Genomic DNA, 25691 nt, shown 5'->3' with positions numbered 1-25691 from the left:
GAGAAAGACTTTGATATCAAACATGCTACACCTGCGACCAGTATCCCGTCGGTGCTATCAACGCCCCAATGACCAAGTATTTAATTGTACAAGTCGCCTGATACCCCAAGACTCCTAAACGGGAAATCAATCACCCGTCTCATCGTGATGTTGCATCTCTGTTCCATGAAATGCATCGCCAAAAGCCGAGTCGTCGACAAGGTCAAGCCCCATGGTATCGTCGTTGCCATACTCAGCCAAAGCATCACCGGCTGTGTCCAGGTTATCGAAACTTCCAAAGTCTGCGGTGTCGAACATGCTTCCAGCATCAGCGTCTACATTTGATGTAGGCATGCCGCCAGCATTAGATGTTGCTGGATTGGCATTGGCACCAGACTGGTGGGGGTTGCCACTGGGTTGCGTGCCGGCTTGGTCGTCCGCCATGCCCCATGCGTCACCTTTCTCTCCGTCAGAAGGCATGCCTGACATCTCTACGTCCAGGTCCAGGAGATCATCCCCGTTGTCTGCGCCGAGAGATGTGCCATGTTGGTCAAATGTTGTGGACTGTGGCATGTTGCTGGCTGCACTTGGCGTGCCGATGGCAGACTGAGATTGGCTGGGAGGCTGAGATAGTCGTGGCAATGATACATTGCCGATGGGAGTTCCTGTTAGCGACCCAGATCCGTACTGATCGAGTAAGCTAGCAGCAGAGTTGTCGACATCTACGCCGCCGTCGTTGGCTATGCCATTGGATGCGCCGTTGCTGCTCTGCTCGCCGCTGCCGTTGACTTGAGCCTTTGGCGGGGATGGGGCTTGTGCTTCAATGAAACCGCCCTTGTCCACGCAAACAATGGACTTCTTCGCCTCAAATGTGACATTTAGTGACTTCTCCACGTCTTGAACCACCTCTTCCACAGGGTCAGGGCCATCGCTATCATCATCTGTTGAGCGTGATAGATCCCGTAACCGCCGCTCGGCCTTGATGTAAGTTCGCGTACGCTTCAGCTGGGCCATTTTTCTTGCGTGGTCTGCCTTCATCTTGTCGATTTCATCTTGTTCCTTCGTGGCGTGCTCAGTGACGCGCTTTTCAAAATCCTTGAGCTGATCTGCGTCGAGTTTGTAGTAGTTCTTGATCTTGGCGGGTTCAAGAATTTCGCCAGTTGGTACATCCAGAATGCCAGCTGTCAAAGGGGCGAGTTCACCCATCAAGCCAAGGCCAAGGTCTATAGGCGCAATCTTCCCAATAGCGTATGGAGAGGAGAAGACCTCTTCCATCCACTCATGATGTTGCTTGTATCGGGACAAGCTGATCTCGCGCGGTGTCAAGAAGTCAAAAGCATCCTGGGTCGCATTCTCCTCTTCCTCTAGTGAGGTGTCTACAATGGCGCTGCCCGGCTGGGTCATACGTGCCTGCGCTTGAGGAGGCAGGCGCGCGCGTTTCGCAGGCGGTGGTTGCGCAGCGTACGGTCGTCCGGGCTGCATAGGATTATAGTATGGCTGCTGGCCCCTCATAGCCTGCTGGCCGAACTCGACCTTTGGCCAGTTGGCTTGGTCGTGCAGCATGAACTCCTTGCGCATCAGAGGACCAGCAGCCTGCAATTGCCCGCGCATCTGCAGCTGCGCATGGACTTCGCGTGGGATGGGTATCTGGGCTGCTGCGGCCCTGTGCTGCGGCTCCGAGGGCCTGTAGTGAATGAGCCACAGGTTGGGGTTCGTGGTGCCGGGTCCGGCCAGTATTCTGTAGCGATAGCGGGCGTGGGTTGCATATGGCTCATGGGGGTAGTGGAAGCCACAGTTGTGGATGAGGATTTGGACCGTCTGAGCCGTATACGATTAGCTTGGGGGCTACAACAAGGCGCAAGGGAAACCTACGTAGCCACGAACGTTGAGCTCGTATGTTGATTCGGGGTCAGCCCACACCATACCATCAGATGCGAATTGCGTGCCCATGCGCGGGGGCTGGAAGGCGAGCAGGACGGTGCCATCTGGCGGCGGAGCAGAGAAGTAGGTCCATGCCACGGGCGACGTGTCACGCACTATTTGGGGGCCTTTGATCAGGTACTCAAGCGCTTCCGGAGGCTGGAGAGTTGGCAGTGTTGGGAAGCGGTATGATGAGATCAAGTGGACATGGGTGAGCTATATGGATACGGTCAGCCGTTGTGCTTGAGGGTGTTGCATTGCATGCGCTCACCAAATGGTTCGGCACCTGCGCACTCGGGTCGGGCGCATTGTATTGTTGATTCATGCCATACATGATGGGCGGTGGAATGCGACAGCGATGCCGCGTGTGTAGAGAGACTTGGTGTTGCGATGCGCCGACGCGATAGCCCTGCGGTTGACGTTGGGAAACTTTGGTCGCGTCGAGCGCGACAGCATTATGCCAAGGCTTTCTTAGTAAGCCTTCACGTCCCCGCGAAGCTCCTGACGACTCCACATCCCACCGCTTCTCTCGAGCTACTCCAAAGTCGTCTGTACGAACTCAGCTATTGACCAAGGCGGCCTCGCAAGTATTTGATGCTCAATCTCAGGACCGGATGCCAATCCGAATGCCATCCATTTCCTTGGTCTAAGCGTGCAGATACATTGAGACCGCTATAGGAACCACGCATTTCACATGTCTACTCAACTCGACAGCGTGCGCGCTTCATTCACGGGATCCTGATTCGTTGGCTGTCAATCAAATCTGGAAGCAGCTTGCCGCCAGTAGTAATGCTTAGTTGCACCGATGTGTGCCACCGAGACAGACTTGCATTTCATTGCAGTTGCATCAACAACGTTTGGCTCATCCGTAGGTAACGCCGTAGGTTACGGGCATTGTTCGGTCACCCGAATCTTTAGGCCGCACTCATTCAGAGCTTCCTGTCAGTTCTTAGGGTCATTGCCAGGTTGCAGCACATTACCGCGATCAGATCTTGATGGATATTAGTTCACTAAGCCCCCATACTCAATGCCTTCTCAAGTTGAGCTTGCCCACCATCTTTCTGTGTCACGCTTTCCTTGTCAAGTACCATTGCCTGTCACACTTTTCATTGACATGATGTAGGTGCGCTTCAGCAGCCTCTTTGCGAGGCTCTAGTCTCAAGTGAGCCCGTCATAGTCGTGACACATCACGACAATCATACACTCGGATCGTTGGGTTCAACGTACCAGACCTTGGGCTATGATGCCGAACCATATGGGTAAGCTACATGCCACTCTTTTTCACTTTCCATTTCAACTCACATTTCATAGTACGCTTCAAATGCACTATTCTTTCGGCCAATACAAACCGGTTTGGGCGAACATATCCAGCGTGCAAATGTCTCCACTTCTGGCCTGGTCATCATATCGGTCATAACACTGTTGCAACTGATAGGCTTAGCATACCTGGCCTGGTACATATATCAAGTACCGCCCTGGACGACCATGCTCGATCCACTAGCAGTAGCGAGGATTACAAGTAGCTAGGACAAGGGGGCCATTCCGTCCCTTGGCTCCCACAAGTGAGAACGATCTGAACAGACTCGGCGACATAAGCGGCTTGGTTGGCGTCGACCACACAGAGGACGGTCTGGACGAGCCAGCGGGTACGAAGGAGGTGGAGCTAGGCCTAGGGGCGCCGGGTCTGTTCCGTAGACGGCTGGCAAAGTTCTCGGTGCCGAGATCTGTGGAGATGTCTACGCTGGATTGCCAATGCGAGGACTGCTGAAGGAGGCGTGTGGTCGCAGAGGATGGTTCAACGGATCACGTGCACAAGGAATGCGTCCACGGGTAGTCACGAGAACAACTCCAATGCTCGACAAATAGATCACAGCCACGGTACTTAGTGTTTAAATCTGATTGGTCCGTTCAAGCCTTGTGGTAAGTCCAGTAAGGCTGAAAGAGTGGAGTGCTGCCTACGGTCACGTGCACTATGACGATATCGTCTGCGCTAAGCGAAACATTGGCCTGGTCAGGGTCCTCTAGCATCATAACATTTACTGGGCCTTGGAAGTTGTTCACATCGACTTAATGCAATCCTGCGCGCGCCGTCTACTCAAGCTCATATAGGCGGCCAAGCTTACTACTGTCACGCCACTCCAAGCTGATCTCGCAATGTTTATGCTCCGTAACCGTATGTTTGTGTTTGCCCCTCCCCCGCTCTGGTGGAAGATGAGATGACACTAACTCGCATGTAACAGTGAGTAAATTCGTCTTCGGCGACAGCTCCAAGGAAACTATTGTCGAAATCCCCCAGGGCCAGCTCTACCTCGTTCGCCCTCGCTCCGTCAAGGGCTACTCTGAGCTCATTTTCAAGGACGCCGCTGCTACCATCCGCCGCACAGGACAGGAGTTCCAGTACCAGCTCGTCATCCAGCGCGCATACGAGGAGGGCGAAGAAGACTTGCTAGAAGAAGGTGGCGAAGACGCAGCGCTCGACGCGTTAGCCGCGGATAAGGACGAGAAGACGTTTCTACTCGACGAGGGCCTTCAGTTCCGCACTGACGTCCGCTCGACTGGCGAGAAGATCTTTGCCTGGCGCGATCTCAGCGGTGACGTCGACGACCTCTGGGAGTTTGTTTGCGACACGTCCATCAAGCCTGAGACCGCAGCGCTATTCGAGCGTGTAGCTCTACAGTGTGTCTACGAGCGCAAGTACCGGAGGAGCCACGAACACGCAACCGAAGACGATCTCGAAGCCCTCTCATACTACGAAGAGCCCATCCCAGACGCGAGTCCCATAGCGAGTCCCACAAGCTCAGCTATCCTCCCCGCTATAGCCCCACCGGCCGAAGAGCTGTTTCCAAATACCACAAAGGAAAAGATGGCAAAGAAGGCGGCAGGCAAGGGCAAGGCACCCGAGGTTACAGAAGATCCGACGGCTGCCCCGCCATCTGTTGCGAAACCAGATGCCGTGGGAATACTTGCAGAGGGTCAGGCCGAACTCCATCTGTTCGACTTCCCGTCTGGCACCTTCATCCTACAAGATTCCAGGGTCCATGTTGAAGTGACCGAGCTTGGCAGCTGGGAATACTGGCTCCATATCGTTGGCGAGGAACGCGAGTGGCTCGGCCAACCCATCATCGAGGACATCAACCCTGTCTTCAACTACGAATACAAGTCATTCATCTTCAATCACTACCTAGAGGATGGCTCCGCGTACTCGTGGCTTCTGAAGTTTAAGGAGCAGGAAGAGCTTGAAAACATGCAGCAGGGAGTCATGCAGTCTCTGTGGGAACATCTTCACCAGACCAAATGGGCGAAGGCGCCGTCTACGAACCGCGACTATGTTCTGGAAGCTTTCCAAGACTTGACCATGGAAGATGCGCCCGAAGAAGAGCAGGAAGAAGAAGAGTACGAGGAAGAGTTCGAGAGCGCAGACGATCAGCGCAGCGAACACTACGACTCAGACGAATCTGAAGACGATGTGGAAACTGGTCCCAAGGACGGCGCCGAGAACTCCCAGCTGGCGGTTGGCTACAAGCACGACAGGTCTTTTGTGGTGCGAGGAAACAAAATTGGTGTCTTCAAGCACACCGCAGACAACCAACTCCAGTTCTCCACTACCATATCAAATGTCATGACACCCAAGGGCAAGGCCTTCAACCCCAACAAGGTCATGCTTCACCAGCAGGATCAAGACATGATTCTCCAGAATTTGGACAACCCCAACGCGCTTTACCGCATGGATCTGGAGACTGGAAAGGTTGTTGATGAATGGAATGTTCATGACGACATTCCAGTCAAGGTCTTTGCGCCTGAGAGCGTAAGTCAATTTCTCCTATACACAAGGAAGTAGCTAACCATTACATAGAAATTTGCGCAAATGAGCGGAGAGAAGACCTTCCTGGGTCTATCAGGGAACGCCCTCTACCGCATCGACCCGCGCTTGGCAGGCAACAAGTTGGTCGATGACCAGCTCAAGCAATACGCTACCAAGAACGCTTTCTCCGCCGCTGCTACAACAGAGAAGGGTCATATTGCTGTAGCTTCTGAGAAGGGAGATATCCGTCTATTCGACAGGCTTGGAATCAACGCGAAGACGCTCATCCCCGCCCTTGGTGATCCGATCATCGGCATGGACGTCTCAGCAGACGGTCGCTGGGTCCTTGCTACTACCCGAACTTACCTCCTTCTCATCGACGCACTCCAGAAGGGTGGCAAGAACGACGGCAAACTCGGCTTCGAAAAGGCCTTTGCAAAGGACGATAAGCCCCAGCCGCGCCGTCTAGCTCTTACACCAGCTCACGTTGCGCAATTCCAGCATGAGACCAAGGCACCCATCTCCTTCACCACCGCTCACTTCAACACAGGTGTCGACGACAAGGAAACCACCATCATCACCGCCACGGGTCCTTTCATCGTCACCTGGAGCATGAAGAAGATCATCGCGAACCGCAAGGATCCATACAACATCAAGCGTTACGCCGAGGAGGTCAAGGCCGATAACTTCAAGTTTGGCTCCGACAAGAACCTCATTGTTGCGCTGCCGAATGAGGTCGACATGGTGGCTCGACGCGCCTTGCAGAAGCCGACGCGCGAGAGTATCGCTACGCCATCACGTGTGGGAGCGAATAGGCGCAGTGGCGTGCGTGGCAGCTATCTAGGCCGCAATGAGATTGTGAATAGTCCTTACTAGGGACTTTTCACGGCTAACGTTTGTGCTTTGAGAGGGTTATATTTGGCGTATTGGAGCTTGAGAATCTTCCAAGGCTAAGGCAGTGCTGATTCCGGCTTTGCCCCGAGATATTGTGATTCCCCTTAGATCGAGAGATTCGAATGAATAGTTAATGATTGTGTATTCTGGCATGTTGGTTTGTCGATGTCACATGCATGCGTGAGGAATAGGGCAGTGTGAACGTGATCTCTGGATGATGGTGCCTCTTGGCCTCTACTTTGTGTTTGAATTGTAATCTCGCGGCATGGTATGCCCACGCAACGCGCTTGTGGAAAGTTGACACATTCGCGCCGTGAATGGGATATCTTACATAAAAAAACAGTGCTTTTGTCATCGCTCATGTTGCCGAGATGGCGCTTCTTTTTCTTCTCTTCTTCGGTGAGCGCCATGCGCTGTTCTCATGTCATCACCACCATCATCTTCACATTCGCCGATGCTCATACGGTGCCGGAACTTCATGTCAACGTCCTCAGCTGGCGAATCGTCGCTCACCAAGGTCGTGCGTGACTCCGCTCCTGTCTCCACCAACGGTTCCTGCCATACGATGCAGCGCGGAGCACGAGTCGCATCATCCTCGTCATCTACGTTTTCTAGATCTGAATTTCCCACCACATGCAACCGTTCAAGGCGTCTTCTGTGCGCCCCATACAATCGATTCCATGAGCGCATACGGCGACGAATCCAGCTCGAGCCCGAGCAACGGGGACTGCGAGAAAAGATGTCCATCACCATTAACCAGCGCGCTATTGATATCATCCGCCGTGAAAACATGCATCGTCGGCGAGGCCTGCGAGCCCGACTCGCTCGTCTTGCGATTATGCGTCGACGTAATCCTGAGCAAGCGCTCAAGCGCCGACACGGAGCGCGTGATGGGCGTGGCCATTTCCGCGGGGTCGACGTCTTTGGTCACGTCGGAGAGGACTTGGATGACGTTTTGGAGGAGGCCGCGGGCGCGCTCGTTGCGGTTGTGTTCGCCGAGGATGCCGAGGAGGAGCGCTGAGCTGAGGGAGCGGTGGACGGCGGACCAGGAGCGGGTGGCGAAGGGGGTCATGTTTTGGAGGCCGAGGAAGGCTTCGACCGTGTTTGTGAGGCTATCGATACATGTCTTTCGCAGGGTCTTGGAGAGGTCGAAGCCGGCGGTTGCTGGGCTAATGGCGGGTCGGCAGAGCTCGGATGTGATGTACGAAATGTGCAGGTATAGAGCCCAGTGCTCGAGTTGGTCGCGCATCGAGCGACATCTTCGCGAGTCTTTGAGGTAGTCGGCTGCATCGATCATGATTTCTTGAAGTTCGTTCCGGTGCTCGGTGATTCTGATTAAAGAATCGTGCGAGTTTTGCGGTCGCTGACGTTCGCGGACAATATCGAGTCCTACTTTGCACAGTCGATACATGCTTTCAACATACGTCCTTGTGCCGGGTGCGGTATGTTGAGACAGAGGTACCGTGTGGTCGATTGTTGTGGTGGAGGATGCGCGGTCGTACGACACCGAAAGAAGAGAGTCCTGCCATAGGAGTGCCCACCAGACTTTGCTTCGCGTGACCTTTTGCTGGATAGGTGTTGATGGCGGGCACATGCGATGCAGACCCAGTGTTTGCGAGAGACGGACAGTCAAGCCCATCAAGCTCCATGCCACCCCCGCGTTCATATTGTTGGAGATGACGTTGCCCAGAATGAGCAGAGTCTGTATATTTTCGAGTGTCGCGTGCGACAAAAAGTTGGTGAAGCGGAGGCATTCGAAGCTACAGCACACATAGACTTGGGATGTCAACTCCCTCTCGCGCCGCGACAGTGTCGAGCATTGGCATCCCGAAGCCAGTATGGCGAATACCAGACCTATCCAGTGCAGGTCTTTACCATAGATCTGCTGGTCTGTAATGCCGTCTGTGCCTTGTGAGCTTGCGCGCTGGATGAGGAAGAGCATCAAGTCCGATTCGATTCCCTCGATGTCTGACACTGCGGGGTACACGACATGGGCAGTCTCGCGGTAGCACCGGAAGAAGCTGAGGACTTCCGAGTCGCTTGGAAGCGCATTTGCGAGCTCATGAGCGCGGGCTATCGATCCGTGTGGCAGGCCCCATAGGTCGACGAACGGGTACGTAGCGCTCTCGTTGTCAAGACCGAATATTGGCAGCATGCTCTTCTTACCCAGGAGATCTTGCACACCCGGCGCCCACTCTGTGTTCCCCCGGCCCAATGCCATGACAAGTGCAGGAACCGAGCTGGGCCCGATGTGAATCGTCTGGCCCGTCATGTCGTTGCGCGTGTGTATTCCTTGCGTTCGGACATGGCTTTGCTCGCCGTCGATGGGTGCTGCCGCTGCTAGCGAAGTGTTTCCCGATCCCGAGGGAGAGAAGCCGTTGGTGGGAGGCGGTATCTCAGCGACGCTGCTGATCGAGTTCTTCAGCTCGCCGAGCGACTTTTCTGCTTGCTGGAGTTTGGCGCAGATGCGCTCCCAGTCCTGCTACAGTCAGCACTATGCACAATTCCTCTGGCTCCACGTAATGCGCACCTCTCGCGGCAATGTGACTGTGCCTCCATGTATATGGACCATGCCGTTCGAGAAGTCATGTCCCGTCTGGGCCAGTCCCATGGTTATCCGCTTCGCCGGCGGATGCGACTCGCTCGGTGGGTGGTAGGTACATAGCTCTGGGTGTTCGCGCACGACGCACGTCTTGCACGGCACCGTCTGGTCGCATTTCACTTTTCTCTGGCGGCATGGATAGCAGGCCTGGGGGAGTAGTTAGTACAAGTCCGTGGGGCAGCAAGCCGTTAGCATGCTCCATGTTTTAATGCGCCGGGTTCTGTAGCCCAATTTGGCAAAGGAACACCCTCTCTTTCACCGCCGTCTCTTCTTCAAATTTATATGTCTTCCCCTCGCTCGCGCATGACTTCACACTTGCGCACTCATGCTTACCTTGTATTCCCTGGCCTTCCGCTTCCGTCGCAGGATCTCGTCGACATCTGCGCGTGGCGGTGTGTCCATGAAGCCAGACGCTGGCGCATGCGCATGCGACTGCGACTGCGACGGTCCCTGCTGCGAATTCGACTCGTCGTCGTCCATCTGATGTTCCGAGCCTCGGGTGGGATTCGGAGTTGGTGGATGTGACGCGCTGGATGCGCTGGATAGACTAACGGTGCTTCGGGCCTTCGCTTGTACGACAGGGATCACCTGGCACGAGCGATCATAATCGTTAGTCACGGTCTAAGAAGGCTTGATTTCTAACTACCATCTGACAACTTCACGGCAGTTCTTTCTCATGTCAATGGCACACATAATGCTAGCATATCTGACGCCAGGTTCTGTATGAAATCGAAGCTGCTTAGCAGATCTTGTTTTAACTTTGAGTTCTATATGGGTATACCAGCTATTAAATTCGCCTTATCGAAAGCCTCCGAATGCTCCGAAACTCAACGCCATGCAATGCAATGTAAGCGTAAAAACACCACCATGACCGCCACATTTTCAACTCTATCCAAACACAGCAGCACCGATCAAGCCACCGATCGATTCCATCAAGGCCCGATGCACCTGTTCTCGTCAAGCATGCGGCGACTCGATAGCTTTCTAAGCACCCTGCTTCTCGACTGGCTGGTTCTCTTCATCCGCAGAATACGCGTAGTGTGAGTGCGCTCGGATGCGCGAGCCGAAGAAGTAGAACACAAACGGAATTGCGCAGCAAGCTACGCCAATGAATCCAAGCAGCGAGCTTGCCCACTGCTTGCCCAGCCTGTCGTACATCTGCACGGTGAAGAGGACGCAGGCCGCGCCCCAGATGGATCGTAGGAACGTTTTCGCCGCCAGCGCTGACGCTGCTTGATGCTGGTACGAGTCGACAAGGTAGTTGTTGGCCGAGTTGTACAAGAAGATGAAACCGAACCCGACAGAAAGTCCACCCATAGCAGGGCCGGCCCAGTGCATATCTTCGTATGACGTCCACGCGAAAATAAAGACACCAATGGGAATGAACCAACACGAACACATCATGGGAATGAGGCGTGCTTCTGCGGGAGGGTGACCATTGTACTTCTTGGAAATCCCAAGATAGTGTTTGTTGACGAGAGGTGCGCAAGCAGCCGACAGTAGCACGCCGACGATGAGCGGAATGAACATAAGCCCTGTTGTGCCAGCGCTATAACCCTGTACTGGTTGTCAGCGTACGGCCCATACCAAGTCGCGTTAAGGTAACGTACCTTGCCCTTCTGGTAGACGATGGGATAGGCGATAAAGAACATGTACAGAAGACCGTACAAAACACTCATGTATAACGAGATGAAGAAAACAATCAGTTCTCGGAACAGGAGCTGGAAAGGTCGGAGCAGGAAGATCGTGAGCTGCTGCGTGAAGGGTCGCGAGTCGAGATCCTGCTCGGTGACATATTTCGCATCCCCAGTCTCCTTGCGAAGCTTCTTTGCGCGATCGGCCAGGAGCCTAGGGGCATATGTCTCCGGCACAGTGAACGTGATGAGAACCCAGACGACGGCACTTAGAATGAGCTGGATCCAGTAAAGCCATCTCCATCCTCCAGCTTCAGAAAGGTAACCTCCAACAAGTGGTCCTATGGTCAAGCATTAGAATGAAGTCGTTCAGGGCACATCAAATCACTTACCGACACCAGGTCCGATGAACGGCGCGGCAGAAAAGGCAGCCATAGGAACACCTCGCTCCTCATTCCTCCAAAGGTCAACCAATGTGCCTCCAACCAAACTCATGGGGGCACTGAAGGCAACTCCCGCGATGAAGCGAGTACAAAGTAGTGTTTCAATGTTTTTGGCAACTGCACCTGGGATGGTGAAGATCACAGCGAGCGCCAATGTGACCCCGTAGACCGGACGACGTCCCCAGACTTCAGACGCGGGGGCAAACACCATTGGTCCGACGCCAAATCCGAGAACGAAAAGTGTGATGGTGAGCAAAGTGACTTCCTCACTGACGTTGAACTCCGCTCCAACGCCTTCAAGGTCGGCAGTGATGACGGCCGAATTGAAAGCTACAGCAAAGCAAGTGATGGCAACACACATGGTGCACCACCACTTGTAAGCTTTTGAGAAGTTCTTCGGGTTCTCTGGGTCGTCTATCTTGAATGTCACCAGCTCGTAGCGTTCGATGTTGCCGGTCGCATTGGTGCGCGTTTCTTGCAAGCGACCATCGATCGTCTCCTGTGTGTATTCGTTCAAGTTCGCTTCGTTGCTAAGTTGTCGAATTGGAAGATTGATCACATCTTCAATCGTTGGCTCACGACGGATCGGTTCAAGCTTTTCGGCTTCTACGTGTGTGACTTCAGAAGCATTATCGCTTGTTGGTGCGTGTTCGGGATGTGTGGGCTGTCTGAACGCTCCTTCCGCCATATTGAGAGCAAAATCAGGCCTCGAGGACCGGTGGCACGTATTTATGCGTGTATTGTGGTGTGAAGAGGATTGCCGAGATGCGCGGTGATTGTTGAGCTATGACTAGTTGTATCGGTGTCGAAGTCGAATAAGTGAACGAGGATGCTTCAATATACAAGCAAAGCGTGCAGGAGTGTCAATGCAACGCTGATGAGACTTGGCTGTTATGTGCTGCATCTTGGGTGAGCGACATACTGATATATATATGGGACCTGTCATTGAAAGAGTTTGCGCCCTGTTAACAAAACTGGAGATGATGTTGTATCAGACGGAGTTTGCTCGGAGAAGTCACAAGAGGAAGCTTAAACGTGATGTTCACGGGAAGAGCCTCGCTAACTTCGGCAAGCTAGCATAGTGTCTGCCCCATTTGGCCGATGGCTTGATCTTCGCACGAGGGATTGTAGGAAATATCTCGGAGAGCATGACATGATCTTCAGGATGGAAAACCCCTGGTTGAAGGTTGGACAATCGCCCCGCTGTTCTTCTTATCGCTCAGCTTTGAGGCGCCGAAACTTGCGAGCCTCCGAAAATATACTTACGACTTCTGTGCATAGCAACGAAAATTGACGTCATAGGTGATAGATGCTCCCAGTGGAAATGCAGTAAGATACGCAACCCAATACCCAAGCAGTCCTACGGGGAGAAATGTGTACGAGATCTTCCTGCTCACACTCCTGGCTGCGACCTGCACAACATCCGAGCATAATCATCGTCCATGCTCAGCTCGTACCCACAAATTCGAAACAAATATTGCTTAACCACTTACCATACGACGCTCACGACATTTGAACTTAATGGGGAGACAATCTCGACTTCTGTCTCTATCTTGACTCGCTAAGTCAGAGCTCCTGAGCTCCTGAGCTGTAGTGAGTAGCCATTGTTGGAACCACTCAGAACACATGTAGGAGTCGGCGATCCGCAACAAAGCATCCGGTACATCATTCTGCCGGCCGAGCGTGGGAAATTTGTTGAATTCATCTATGACCAGGTCCCCGTACGATTCCCGTCTTTCTCCCGCCTGCCATTTTGTGAGCCGTGTCTCAATGCTACGTACCACAGATGTCTGCAACAATTCAGAGCCTTGTGGTATGCGACTCAATCTAGGAGGAGACCTAATGGGAGAAACAACGGCTATTCCGAGAGCATTCCCTGTGGTGATTTGCTCATCTAAACCGTTTACAGAGCGCGCCCTGGAGCTCTACGCAGCGATAGCCACACACTTGTGAGGCCATTCGTTTCGAAATGTGTTCTGTACGTACAGCGTTCAGAGCACTTTACACACCTCCATTTGCAAGTACTATACTGGCACGGTCAAACGATCGAAATTCTGCACGGAGTCAAGAATGGGTGCTTCTGCTGAGAATGAAATCGTACGCGCAGTCGAAGTCCCGTGCTTAGCTTGGAGCTTCAACTTCAACGACCATTGGATGTACGTTTCCAGAGCTTCCAACATCGGGGCCATATTACATGCCAAACTGCTGCTGATGGAGACATGCTAGTAATATGTGTCAGCCAACGTACACACAGAGAATAAACGGGATATTCCGATGCAGTAGGCTTCTGGTGACTGGCAGTCCATGCATGAACACGGGAGCCAGCGAATCTGGACCCCGCGTCGGGTAGGGAGTTAGTGTTCGTTCCGGTGGCGTGGGTAGATACCAGGGCCAATTGCTCAACAAGATCGTGCATCTGGCGAACAAAAACTAAGCAGAGTGCGACGCGTTTACCCAGTAAGACGCTGCAGCAGTTCCCAGCGCGATCTCGATAGTCCATTGGTGCCTCCATGTGTGACTGAGGCGCTTCACACGACATGCAATATGCAAGTTGCCTGAACTTTCAGCAACCATCCTGGAACATCGAGCAGTGCCCAGAGTAGGAGTTGTGCCGATCGGCGATGTGGCAAGACCTGCTGCTGAGATGCTAGGATTTGGCTGCAGAGGCATTCTTGATATTCGTTTGTGTCAGTCCTCCATGGAAGAGTCTGGAAGGGGCTCTATCATGGAGGTCCTTCTGTCTCCCGAGTCGGCAGCTTATCTCGGGCGGCCGAATCCAATCGGGACACGGGACTTGGTTCTGTCGGTGGTGCAATGAAGCGGTCTGCCATGATTTGTTGACATAAACAGGAAACTCTGTGCTTGCAACTTTTCTTTGCAGGCGAGCTAAATGCTGAAGCAGCGAGGAGTCTCAACTCCCATGATCGGGAAGTGTTGACTAGTAGCTGTAACAAAGAACTCGTCGATTTCAGTCGTCTCGGCTGGTGATGCGATGCCATGGATGACGAGAAGACTTGTATCAAGATAAAAGGGTTGACTGTGAGAAAGGCACTGGATTCTTGAAATTTGCCAGAGCTGAGTTCCAGCTTATTCGACCCATGACAGCATTCAATAAATTCTCAGGTTGAGCACACGTAATATGAGGGTAAGAAAAATCCTCAGACTGGGAAGCTCAGAAAAGCCGACAGGCAGTCGGGACGAATAGCCCGGTCCGAGCGAACTAGTGGTACAGATGCTCTTTGTCGACCCGGCGTGCTGGCAAGCACATGTAACCAGGACGGGGAGGCAAATGTTTGACTAGCAAACATGGCGGCTGTGAATGACCTAATGACCTTGGGAAGACGAGTTGGCGAATTCGGCTACTGGGCCGAGGAACAGAACTAAAGGCAGGAGCGGCTTAGGTACCGCGCATTCGCCGGATGCCGTCCGCCCCGCGCTCATGGTGGGGGAGCTGTTGGACGTCGGAGCATTTGCACTCCATCACGGTGTTTGCTGGCGAGGCAGGTGCGCCCGTGGTTTGCTTCCTGTTGTCGGATGTGCCCAATTGACTCCTGCATTGTAGCCCCTTTCGAGCCCAAACTTACACCACGTCTTCGCTCTCCTGTGCTTACACGGCAGCACCGCGATCGTTCGTTCTGCAACCTCACCCGCCGTCAACCAACCCAAACTGCCGGGTAGCCTCGAGCTCTCGGTGCTCGCTTCGGGACTGCTATTGGCCAGGAGGCTGCTGTGCCGTGGGAGGCTTGCTCTTTTGAGACTCCGTACAGCGTCATCGAGAAGGCAGAAGAAGGACCGCAATCTGTCGACTGCAGCTCGTCTTGTGTGCTGCGTATTGCTGGATCCACACACCTCAGCTGGCACCTTCTTATATACACAATGGGTAAGAGCTAGTCACGCAGCCGTGGCCCCCCCTCCCTAAATTCCCTCATCGCGCGCCATCAGGGTTCTGTTCTTCTCACATCTCAAGGACTCTCTTGCTAACTCTGGCCATCAGACGACAACTACCGCCCAGACGACAGAGTAAGTGCTGCCAGTTCCTTCATCGTTCCCCTCTCAGTCTCTGCGGATGTGGCGGATGACGCACTCGGCCTGTCGATTGCGTTAGCTTGGGACAGTGGTATGGAAGTCCAAGCCGCTGTCAGGCTCCATTCCACTGTTTTTGCCAGGCAGCGGCTTTCCGTGGTACGCAGCGTGGTTGCGGTCCCGTGCACGTGACCATGCCGCCTACTGCCGCTAAGCGCACTGGGGCCGCTACAACGTTGCTCACCACCGCGCGACTTTCGCAATCCTCCACACCACAGCAACAGCAGCAGCAGCGTCAGCAGTCAACTTTGCACTAACTGTCTTTTTGAATTGCTGCATCATCACACGTCGACATCATGTCGTACGAAGCTGACCAATATGACCAGCGCGACCGCTCACCCCGTCGACGATCCCGCTCACCGCGACGTTCCAGGCGCTCCTACTCACCCCGAAGCCGTTCGCGCAGCCGAGGAGATCGCGACGAATACCGTCGCACCGACCGTCGCTCAAGGTCGCCAAATAGCGGTGCAGGTGCGCCAGGTGCGGGAGGCTACCAATCGTACGGCGCAGGTCGTGGAGCTCCGGCGCGTTCAGTAGAGGGCAAGGACAACATGATGCAGAGCATCCGGGAATTCTTCACAGCAGGATCGCCGCGTCTATGTCGGCAACCTGTCTTACGATGTCAAGTGGCACCACCTGAAGGACTTTATGCGACAAGGTATGAATGGAGCGCGCGCCATCTCAAGAGCTAGGCTAATAGTGTCGCAGCCGGTGAAGTCCTCTTCGCAGATGTACTCTTGCTGCCGAACGGAATGTCAAAGGTAATCATTGATGGCTGGTCTTGATCGTGAAAAAGATTGGAGGTTGACGGCTTTTGCTTGGGTGTAGGGCTGTGGTATCGTGGAGTACGCCACTCGGGAGCAGGCGCAGAATGCCGTTGCGACGCTCAGCAACCAGAACCTCATGGGCCGACTCGTATACGTTCGCGAAGACCGAGAGGCCGAGCCTCGTTTCAGCAACCCGACCACCTCGCGCGGAGGCTTCGAAGGCGGCCCCCCCGGTCGCGGTGGTTTCCAAGGACCCGGCAGCTTCGGTGGACCTCCCGGAGGAGCGCCCGGCGGCGGCGGCGGCGGAGGCAGGCAGGTCTACATTGCCAACGTTTGTACCCTTTTCCTCTGAGTGATTAACACTAGAAGAACGCAATACTGACAACTACCTACAGCTTCCATACAACGTTGGCTGGCAAGATCTCAAGGATCTCTTCCGTCAGGCTGCGCATACCGGATCTGTTCTTCGTGCCGATGTCCACGTCGCCCCCGACGGCCGTCCCAAGGGCTCGGGCATAGTAGCTTTCGAGACCGTCGATGATGCGCGAAATGCCATCAACCAGTTCAACGGCTATGAGTGGCAAGGTCGCAACCTCGAAGTCCGTGAAGATCGCTTCGCCGGCGCGCCAGGTGGCTTTGGCGGCCGTGGCGGATTCGGCGGTGGCCGTGGTGGCTTCGGCGGTGGCTTTGGTGGTCGAGGAGGAGGTTTCGGTGGTGGTCGCGGTGGTTTTGGAGGAGGCTTCGGTGCACGTGGCGGCTATGGAGGAGGTGGAGGTTTTGGAGGCCCCCCCGGTGCCGGCCCAGGATTTGAGCCTGCCGTTGGCTCAAACCCCCCCAACCCCTTCACAGACTTTGCTGCCGGTGGCGGAGAGCCAAGCAGCACCATCTACGTCCGCAACCTGCCCTGGTCGACCAGCAACGAGGATCTCGTCGAGCTCTTCACAACCATTGGCAAAGTTGAGCGCGCCGAGATCCAGTACGAGCCCAACGGCCGCTCGCGTGGAACCGGTGTCGTCGAGTTCGAGAAGCAGGAAGATGCTGAGACTGCCATTGGTGAGTCCTTCCCTCGTTAGCAAATGATGTTTACTAATATGTTCAACAGCCAAGTTCACTGGTTACCAGTACGGTGGCAGGCCTCTGGGTCTACAGTTCGTCAAGTACACCAACCAGAGCAATGGTGATGCTATGGAAGGTACCGAGCACACTGGCGGCTTGACCCAGGACCAGATCATGTAATCTGGTCACTGCAGCTGATGCAACATTCGGAGGCAACCCTTTCTGCAACATAGACGAGGAAAACTCGTGACGTCTACGCTTCTCAGCCTGACCACGTCAGTATTTACTTTGAAGCATGTACGTTTCTCTTTCGAGGGATTGACATTTGAAGGAAGCGAAGCATTCGGCGCTCTGCGAGGTCAGGTTGGATGTTATTAGGTGGTGGACAAAATTTCCTCGTGTACTCTATAAAAGGCCAAGTTCAGGTGTATATCCAATGCATTTGATTCTATGACTGTCTACATCACACGCATGCTTCTTCCTGTGATCGTCTCGATATTTCGCGTGTGGCAGAGTGCTAACGCCGGTGAGACAGGCTTTCTATTCACGACCTCTGCAGCACACGCATCATCCACTCATACATTGCCCACTGGACGGCATTGACGACGAATGCTCGCACACTACAGATGCCCAGCCCACGGAAAAAGACGCCGGAACCTTCAGTCTGGTATGCATGCTTTGCAATTTCTAAGGAGCTCATACGTCTCTTAGGCACGGCAGGATGAAGCAAGGCGCGTTCTTCACCGGACAGGCTACGTTCGCTGTGCAGTATTTGTGTCTGCACCCTCGTCTTGATCACGTCCAAAGGAAAAATAGAAGCCCATGTAACGACGCCTGCTAGCCCTCCGCAAAGGAGAACCTTAATCGCTGCGTCCCTATTCGAGTCGTCGGGCGATGTCCATGCCTGCTTCGTCCATTCATACGACCAGAAGCTGTACGCTGTCAGTCTCCTTTTGTAAGGGTGTACCCATAATGGACGTACTAGAACCCATATCCCACAGCATCTCGCACACTAGTTATCCCACCACCATAGTAGAGCCCTCTAATGCCATCTCTTCTCCAAATGTCCTTTGCAATTGACCACGATGTAATGTTCCTCTCCGTCGACACTTGCGCACGGCATTTTATGAGCTCTGTAGGCGCAGACACTACAAACGACGCGAACCCTCCTGTCGCGCCCGCGATGAAGACTTTCGAGAACGACGTGGGTGATGTTGGCGAGTCGGACAGGAGTGCGAGCGTACGGTTGTATGTTACGAACAAAAGAGCGTTAAGCGCGCCATAGCCGAGTATGGGAGCTGTTGCGCCTACGCTATGAAACTCTTGTCAACCTTCTCCAGCAAAAGTGTCGCAACCTAAGATGATACTACTCACCTCTTACGAGCGACCCTGCATTTTCAAACTGTCCCTTAAACCCCTGTGGAGTCGGTACTGCGGCAGAGGGGGCATCAACACCAGCGGCTGTCTTTCCAGCTTGCAATCGCGTCTTGACGAGATCAAGGGGATTGCCGATTATTATGCCTGCGGCGCCGGAGACGTAGCCGGCCCAGAAATCTGCAGACATGGCTGGGGAGTGGCATTGAACAGAGACGAAGTATGGAGGGGCTACATGATCGGATTGTGGGGCGGCTGCTTGCGGTGGCCGAGGCTGTCATCCATTCCATGGGATTTTCCAGCCTCTAAAGCTTTAGCTGTACCACTAGATTCCAACAGCTGTCTTAAACAAACAGCTCACGTGTAGAAGAATGTACAGGTTTACCTCGCTCATGGAACGATCGAGCTTTACTATAATCCATGAATTTTGTGGGCTCTGGTCGGAAACGTAGAGTTGCCTTGAAGGTTGAGCATTTCGTGCTCATTCGCCCTAAAGTGGCGGTGTGACGCGCATGAGCTATCTAGAAGCCCATGATGCTCAAACTACCAGGCCAGATGTCGCATTTGAGATCTATGATGTTCGGTGGCGTTGTGTATCTCGACCCGAGCCGATGAATCACTACGCACAGGCCGCCAATGAGGCTGAGACGCGATCTAACCTTCGATCGTCGTCCCGTGAACCGCCCCCGCCACCAAACACCCACCACATTCATACTCACCTCCCATTACCCTCATTTCACTCTTGCGTATTTCTTTTGAACTTATTCCTGTCTCTGGAGCTCCACACAGTCTGGCGACTGCACAGCACTCTTTGTAGAACGTCGCAATCGATCATGAGCGTGCGACTGAAGCTACTGTTTCGAGATCATTCACAATGTATGTCTTACCCCAGATGTTTCGACAGCGGCGAGCGCAGCTATATTAAATCCGCAATTGCGCGCTCCTCTTTTGACAGAGCCGTGCTCGCCGCAACGCGACTTCGGTCGTCCTGCAACCACGTCCACCGCTTACACAGCTAACACGCATTAGTTGCTTCATCCCTCTAGCACTTCACTCATACTCCCGATTACTTTGTACACGAGTGAGAGATAACCGTTGGCCACGGAAAATTACGAAAAATGCCGTCACAACCGCTCGACTCTGCGTGGAACTTCAGTTCTGTGTTTGAACTCATAGGATCGGACAGCACCCACGATGTTATTTCACCTACATTGAGGCCATCAGAGCCGCGCTCGCCCGCTGCTGCACTACAAGATGGAGGGGTTGGTCTAGGCAACTTCTGGAAGCTTTACGAGAGTTTGGGTATGCAGACGAACGTGGCAACACCTTTGCCACCGTTGGATGAATCGGAACTTAGTACTTCTGATGACGCCCTGCTGCCCTCTCCGATCATCAATGCTTTTCAGGCGCCATCATCGCAAGCAGGCCCCAAAGAGAAGGAACCAACCATTGTCAGCACAATTATACCCCAGACGCCGGGTACCACCAAGAAGCAGAGACGCAAGGCTCGTAGAGCAGCCGAGAAGGCATCGGAAGAAAACATAGACGACATACAGAAGAGCTTGGTGGCCCTCGCAGACTCATCAACAAAGGATGCCGATGTCGTCAACACCTCACCCACCAAGCCGTCTAGGGCCATGTCCAACGTCGGCGCCAAGATTAGACCAGCATCTCCTGCACCCGAGGTGTCTCAGGCGCCACGGACTCCTACTCCTGCTCAGCGGCCTGTTCTTACGAGGCGGCTACGCTCTTCTGCTTTACCAGTCACGCCCCAAGCTCAAGCACAGCAATTCCCCCCTCGGCCCACCACTCAACATGCAACCCTCGCACAACATCAAACGGTGCCTCCGTTCATTCCACAGTTGCAGCCATCACAAATGGTTGCGCCTATCAGTTCAGGCTTGGTGCCTAGGACTGTTCGGCCAGTCACTGTCCCTCGAAACTGCCAACATGCTCCTGTGCAACCGCACATACCAATGACACCTAGTCCTGCTCCCTTCCTCCACGCTTATGCCACACCGGTAAAGTCGGCCGTCACGATTCGTTCGCAGGTAGATCGGCATTTCCATCTATTCGAGAAATTGTTGGCACGGTTTCCAGAGGAGCGGAAATGGCTGGTCTCTCCTAAACAGATGGTGAACGAGAACACGACGGCTGAAGGTATCCATGTCTTTGTCGACGCCTCGAACATCATGATTGGCTTCAAGGACATGCTTCGCGTGAAAGGTGTCCAGTCGTTCGACATGTCGTTCGACAGTCTCGCGCTATTAATGGAGCGACGACGTCCGGTTGGAAAACGCTGTTTTGTTGGTTCGCACCGCGAGGCCAACCCATTACCACAGGTCACTCGACTCATCGAAACGTCGAAGGCCGTTGGTTACGAGTGCAGCGTACAGGAGCAAGTCTACATTGCCCGCGAGGAGTCTTCGAAGAAGAAATTCTTCAACGACGTGAACCGATTTGGCTGGCAAAAGGCTATCCAGAAGCGATCAGGCAGCGGCAGTGACTCTGAAACGGGCACTGCCGTAGCTCCCAAGACGCCATCCGCCCCGAAATGGGTGGAGCAAGGCGTCGATGAGCTCCTTCACTTGAAGATGTGCCAGAGCATGCTGGATACCGAAACCCCCAGTACCATGGTTCTCGCGACGGGCGACGGCGCGGAAGCGGAGATGTCTGATGGCTTCTTGGCTCATGTTGAGCGCGCGCTCAGATTAGGCTGGAAGGTGGAACTCATTACTTGGAGACAGCAGACGAATGGCGGTTATAAGCGCAAGGCGTTCAGGCAGAAGTGGGGCGAGCAATTCAGCATCACGGAGCTGGATGATTTCCTCGAGGATCTCATCGATACGCCTTAGGATGGCCCGGGGAGGACCTGGATGGATGTGTCTATCGAGGACATGGCGTGTGTATGATTTTCACGCGAGCGAGCATAGTAGTTACAGTTGTCATGCATAGTTTTGCCGTCACCTTCAATTGCATTTTCAGGCGCGTTGATGTTAGCTTTGGCAAGCCTCTAAGCGCAGTGAATATCAGGACATTGAACGTGTTCAGCCTCATTCCCTCGACGCATCAAAAGTTGCCGCGCTCCCGAGTCGCGGATCGTCACGGGCACAGACCGGCATGCAGAAAACGCAATTTCCCATCGTGCAGGAAAACAAAATGCCCGCGCCCCGTTCCGTTTTGCAAGTTCGCAGCAAATGGCTCGGACCACGACGCGCGCTGGGTGTAACCTGGATACGCGAGATACGGTTGTCTACGCGATTGACTCGCGTATTTTGGGGGGGCCGTTGGTTGGGCGTGCCGCCGTGAAACATGGGCGATCGGGGATGTGTTTGTTGGACTTGCAATGTTACACGCAGGGTTATCCAGACATGCTCTGCTGCAAGATTTGACAGATATGCGGGCGTTGTTGTGTAATGTATGTTGTTTTGTGCAAATAGTGAAGCGAGAAGACGTGTTCACCGGATAGCTAGGATAGGGGAGAGAGGGGAAAAAAAAAAAGGAGTGGGGAAATTACGATGGACCGGTATACAACAGAGTTTTCTTCATGTTCAATTTTGCAGTGAGTTGGACCTGAGTCGTGAATATTGAGAACAAGGGACGTCTTTGATTCGCATTCAACAAAAGAAAGTCTGGAACGGGGCCTGGCATGTCGCGTGAGAGAGGTTCGCGCTTCGTCCGACAAATCTCGTACGAAGTCGGATGGCGGCGCGCTGTGTCAGCGAGCACTTGAGAGAAGCCGGGCGGAAAAAGGAAATTGCGGTATCCACACAGCGAGGAGTCGGGGATCGGAGAGATCGGGCACGGCTGCGGATGATGCGTGATGCCGAGCGCCTACACAGTCAGCGCGCAGATGGAGTGATTGGTCAGATGCATGGAAAATCGCATGTGGAGATGGTTGTGAGGTCTGACAGCATGTGGTCCACGGAGTTCAAGAAGTGCGTGTGCGTGGCATGTTTCGGGGACTTTGGGGCGGGCCTTGGGGCTGGCGGTGGTGCGACGTTGGTTGCTGCGGCAAGGCTGAGCGGCCGTACAATATGGATGGAGTACGACGCAAGTAGCATGGATGGCAATCAATGTAAAGCCTGCCATGAAAGAAGATGTCTTGTCGTGACGATTTGCTGGCGCCGCGCGATCAGACGGATGTGCGCTGATGTCATGACGAGCTAACGGCGTGTCTAACTCATACTCGCATCTCGCATCGCGCTCTGCTCACCGCACCAGGCCGAGTAGACTAGTAGGCAGTGGTCGACTAATCTTGACTCCGTGCTACCAAGCAACGTGAGGCCTTGCCTTTGGCGTCACGCGAGCTTGATGCAGTCGCCGTGTCAGCGAGGAAGCGAGGAAGCGAGGAAGCGAGGAAGCGAGGAAGCGAGGAAGCGAGGAATGTGTGTCCAACAGACCAGCCAGCGCCCTTCAAGGCAACCAGCAGCTGTCTATCTTTGCACACAACAGCACTCGGGAACCAGAGGCACATCCTGGCGCGTCGTCTCACGGGCAGAACTGTGCGGTTAGGCTGTAAACGAAATTTGGGTGTAGCCGCGCCTGTCCCCGTGCGGCCTAGCCTCTGCTGCGCGCAACTAATTTGCAGGCCCCCGGTCGCAGCAGTGCAGCAGTGCAGCCATCCGGAGCTTCCACTGGGGCCTCTTTCATAAATCAGTAAACCCGCCCTCTTCCGCTCTTCCTCTCTCTCCCACCCGTCCACAGGCTTGCTGGTGCTTCGATAAGTCTCCCTTCCAGCACCGCAACCCCGCCAGCGAGTGATCCACCACCTGGTCGCTGTGTCGCCCGCTGCCCCAAGGACCCCCGTCTTCGCCCCCCGAGCCTCCGATCCAGCGAGCATTCACTTCCCCGCCGCCCTTCACCACCATGACGAACAAGAGCTACCTCGCCTTCCTCGACAGCTCCCAGAGCGCCGACATGCTGTCTCGAACAAAGGTCCCCGGCCTGTCCGCGCTGCCCAGCTTCATCCCCCATCGCGTGCGCCGGAAGTGGAGGGCGACCAAGTCGCGGATACGCAGTCGCCAGTCCGTCACGTCATCCATCGCCGGGCTCGAGACGTCGTTTTCGCCGTCCGACACAATCAAGGCCCTGAGGACACACCCGTGGTCCATATACGATGCGCAGTACCTGTTCCTCGCCATCGTCGCCATCTTCTCCCTGTCCGTGAGCGAAGCCCCCGGGCCCTTCGCAAAGACGTTTGTCGCCGGCCTGCTCATGACTGGTCTCTGTCTTCCCATCACTCGCCAGTTTCTGCTCCCATTGCTCCCCACCCTCACATGGATCCTTCTATTCTCAAGTTGCAAGTACGTCACCCTCCGCGCCTGCCTGCGCCACAATCACTTGTCTTGGCTGCTAGCGCTCCATATCGGACCGGGCGGCGGCCACGACTTTGCGCGTTTCACGCACGCGTGTACAGAGATGCTAACGTTGGGCTCGCAGATACATTTCCACCGACTACCGACCTGCCATTTGGGTGCGCGTCCTCCCGGCCCTCGAGAACATACTCTACGGCGCCAACTTGAGCAACATCCTCTCCGCGCACAAGCACGTAGTCCTTGATCTCATCGCCTGGTTGCCATACGGCGTTGTCCACTATGTGTCTCCGGTCATTGTCAGCTGCTGCATGTTTATCTGGGGACCTCCGGGTACTGCACCAACGTGGGCACGCGCTTTCGGCTACATGAACATCACGGCTGTGTTGATCCAGACCGTCTTTCCCTGCTCGCCCCCATGGTACGAGAACACATACGGTCTGGCGCCTGCCAACTACTCCATCGCCGGAGACGCCGCGGGTCTCAAGGCAATTGACAAGCTTTTTGGTATTGATCTGTATACTTCCGGATTCCACGCCTCTCCGGTCGTCTTTGGCGCTTTCCCCTCGCTCCACTCTGGATGGGCGACCCTCGAGACCTTGTTCATGGGACATTTGTTCCCCAAGCTCTTCCCGGTCTACGTGTTCTACACCATGTGGCTGTGGTGGTCCACCATGTACCTCTCGCACCACTACGCCGTTGACCTGGTTGCTGGCAGTCTTCGTAAGTCTACAATTCTGATCATCGCACATTGTTTGCTAATAAATATGCAGTTGCCGGTGTCTGCTTCTTCTTCGGCCGCGCCAAGTTCCTTCCCCGCCCACAAGCAGACAAGGAGTTCCGCTGGGACTACGACTATGTCGAGATTGGCGACCCCATGGATGGCGCTGGCTACAGCATGCTCGACATTTACGAAGAGTTCCAACCGCAGTCTGATTCTGATGACTGGGCTAGCGGTTCCTCTTCCTCCTACTCCACTGGTGGCCGCAGCCCTATGGGCGCCCACTCACCTGTTGACACCGACGCCCAGAGCCTCTGGGACGGCGATACCGTCGGGTCCGATACCGAACAGCGATAAATTTCTACCTATACGCCATCCTCATATCTCATCTCTAAGCTCGCATCATCACCTACACCTTTGCGGTGACGGCCTTGACGACTCATGCATACCCCCGGAGTTTTTTGTTTTCGCAGCATTTCAGCGATCCTATTGTGTGGATTTCACACAGCATAGAAACAGGCGTCGTAGCAAGAGACGGAACGCGTCATCACTCTAGGACCACAGCAACTTACTTCTTGTGGCTCCTTTAGCGCACTATTTCCGCGCGGTTTATTACACCTTTTTATTTGATACCCAAGTCGGTCGCTTCTGGCTCATTTTTGGACCTGTACAAAAAGTACTTCGTTTCGACCTGTACTTTATTCACATTCGCTTCAGCACCCGGCTCGCGCAGCTTCGAGTTACTTTTCTTCTTTCACATAGCAGCTGGGTGTCTGCTAGGGGGCTTCTCGGCACGAACGATGTTGAAATGCCTGGTGCAGGGCGCGTGGAAGTAAACTCGCGGTATGCGCCTTTCTTGGGGTGGCTGCAGTCCGCGAGGTAATCCTTAGTAGTAGTAATGCTTAATGGAATGGAAATGGTTGATGAACCAAGACTGTACAACTCCGACTGCACACGTGATATCTAAGTCGTCCCCATGTCCCATCTCAAACACCCAACCCTACACTTCACAACCACCTCCCTGTCGTCATCCCCAACGCTCCCCATAGCGCAATCACACACCGTCACCCCCACCCTCATCACCACCGACCCCTCCGGAAT

General features: G+C 54.3%; 11 protein-coding genes across 11 annotated transcripts in view; 5 read left to right on the top strand and 6 right to left on the bottom strand.

Annotated features, from left to right (window-relative positions):
* Positions 1-126: 126 nt before the first annotated feature.
* On the bottom strand, positions 127-2355 carry SNOG_02776 (hypothetical protein; the record flags this gene model as incomplete). The annotated part of the gene is made up of 4 exons (XM_001793321.1): positions 127-920; positions 978-1797; positions 1852-2048; positions 2232-2355. 4 exons carry the CDS (start codon positions 2353-2355, stop codon positions 127-129), a joined length of 1935 nt encoding a protein of 644 aa, XP_001793373.1.
* A 1698-nt stretch (positions 2356-4053) lies between these two features.
* SNOG_02775 (hypothetical protein) lies at positions 4054-6737 on the top strand (the record flags this gene model as incomplete). Its single annotated transcript, XM_001793320.1, has 3 exons — positions 4054-4072; positions 4140-5704; positions 5753-6737. The coding sequence occupies 3 exons, from the start codon at positions 4054-4056 to the stop codon at positions 6575-6577; spliced, it is 2409 nt and encodes an 802-aa protein (XP_001793372.1). The 3' UTR covers positions 6578-6737.
* Positions 6738-6792: 55 nt separating this feature from the next.
* SNOG_02774 (hypothetical protein) lies at positions 6793-9276 on the bottom strand. Its single transcript, XM_001793319.1, has 3 exons — positions 9126-9276; positions 8020-9074; positions 6793-7926 (listed from the first exon to the last, which is right to left on the bottom strand). The coding sequence occupies exons 1-3, from the start codon at positions 9204-9206 to the stop codon at positions 7239-7241; spliced, it is 1824 nt and encodes a 607-aa protein (XP_001793371.1). The 5' UTR covers positions 9207-9276; the 3' UTR covers positions 6793-7238.
* A 626-nt stretch (positions 9277-9902) lies between these two features.
* Positions 9903-12158, bottom strand: SNOG_02773 (hypothetical protein). The gene is made up of 3 exons (XM_001793318.1): positions 11224-12158; positions 10808-11172; positions 9903-10754 (listed from the first exon to the last, which is right to left on the bottom strand). Exons 1-3 carry the CDS (start codon positions 11960-11962, stop codon positions 10182-10184), a joined length of 1677 nt encoding a protein of 558 aa, XP_001793370.1. The 5' UTR covers positions 11963-12158; the 3' UTR covers positions 9903-10181.
* SNOG_02772 (hypothetical protein) lies at positions 11976-13463 on the bottom strand (the record flags this gene model as incomplete). The annotated part of the gene is made up of 6 exons (XM_001793317.1): positions 11976-12106; positions 12197-12213; positions 12541-12686; positions 12768-13019; positions 13056-13199; positions 13305-13463. The coding sequence occupies 6 exons, from the start codon at positions 13461-13463 to the stop codon at positions 11976-11978; spliced, it is 849 nt and encodes a 282-aa protein (XP_001793369.1).
* A 1687-nt stretch (positions 13464-15150) lies between these two features.
* Positions 15151-15614, top strand: SNOG_02771 (hypothetical protein; the record flags this gene model as incomplete). The annotated part of the gene is made up of 3 exons (XM_001793316.1): positions 15151-15154; positions 15269-15294; positions 15441-15614. The coding sequence occupies 3 exons, from the start codon at positions 15151-15153 to the stop codon at positions 15612-15614; spliced, it is 204 nt and encodes a 67-aa protein (XP_001793368.1).
* A 247-nt stretch (positions 15615-15861) lies between these two features.
* On the top strand, positions 15862-17634 carry SNOG_02770 (hypothetical protein). Its single transcript, XM_001793315.1, has 4 exons — positions 15862-16015; positions 16066-16455; positions 16520-17177; positions 17227-17634. The coding sequence occupies exons 2-4, from the start codon at positions 16261-16263 to the stop codon at positions 17358-17360; spliced, it is 987 nt and encodes a 328-aa protein (XP_001793367.1). The 5' UTR covers positions 15862-16015; positions 16066-16260; the 3' UTR covers positions 17361-17634.
* A 21-nt stretch (positions 17635-17655) lies between these two features.
* Positions 17656-18744, bottom strand: SNOG_02769 (hypothetical protein; the record flags this gene model as incomplete). Its single annotated transcript, XM_001793314.1, has 3 exons — positions 17656-18112; positions 18163-18478; positions 18555-18744. 3 exons carry the CDS (start codon positions 18742-18744, stop codon positions 17725-17727), a joined length of 894 nt encoding a protein of 297 aa, XP_001793366.1. The 3' UTR covers positions 17656-17724.
* Positions 18745-19672: 928 nt separating this feature from the next.
* On the top strand, positions 19673-21409 carry SNOG_02768 (hypothetical protein; the record flags this gene model as incomplete). Its single annotated transcript, XM_001793313.1, has 2 exons — positions 19673-20248; positions 20606-21409. 2 exons carry the CDS (start codon positions 19673-19675, stop codon positions 21407-21409), a joined length of 1380 nt encoding a protein of 459 aa, XP_001793365.1.
* A 2014-nt stretch (positions 21410-23423) lies between these two features.
* SNOG_02767 (hypothetical protein) lies at positions 23424-24947 on the top strand (the record flags this gene model as incomplete). Its single annotated transcript, XM_001793312.1, has 3 exons — positions 23424-23959; positions 23997-24592; positions 24643-24947. 3 exons carry the CDS (start codon positions 23424-23426, stop codon positions 24945-24947), a joined length of 1437 nt encoding a protein of 478 aa, XP_001793364.1.
* Positions 24948-25136: 189 nt separating this feature from the next.
* The window catches only part of SNOG_02766 (hypothetical protein), a gene marked incomplete at its 5' end in the record, with an annotated part of 943 nt that continues 388 nt past the window's right edge, over positions 25137-25691 (bottom strand). The window contains one exon of the mRNA XM_001793311.1: positions 25137-25455. Within this exon, the coding sequence (XP_001793363.1) occupies positions 25345-25455 (111 nt within the window). The 3' untranslated portion in view covers positions 25137-25344. The remainder of the gene's footprint in view (positions 25456-25691) is intronic.

Source organism: Parastagonospora nodorum (assembly GCF_000146915.1).
Source record: "Parastagonospora nodorum SN15 chromosome Unknown scaffold_4, whole genome shotgun sequence".
Taxonomy (NCBI): domain Eukaryota; kingdom Fungi; phylum Ascomycota; class Dothideomycetes; order Pleosporales; family Phaeosphaeriaceae; genus Parastagonospora; species Parastagonospora nodorum.
Note: the sequence above shows the minus strand (reverse complement) of the source record. Positions and strands in the feature narration are given on the sequence as shown.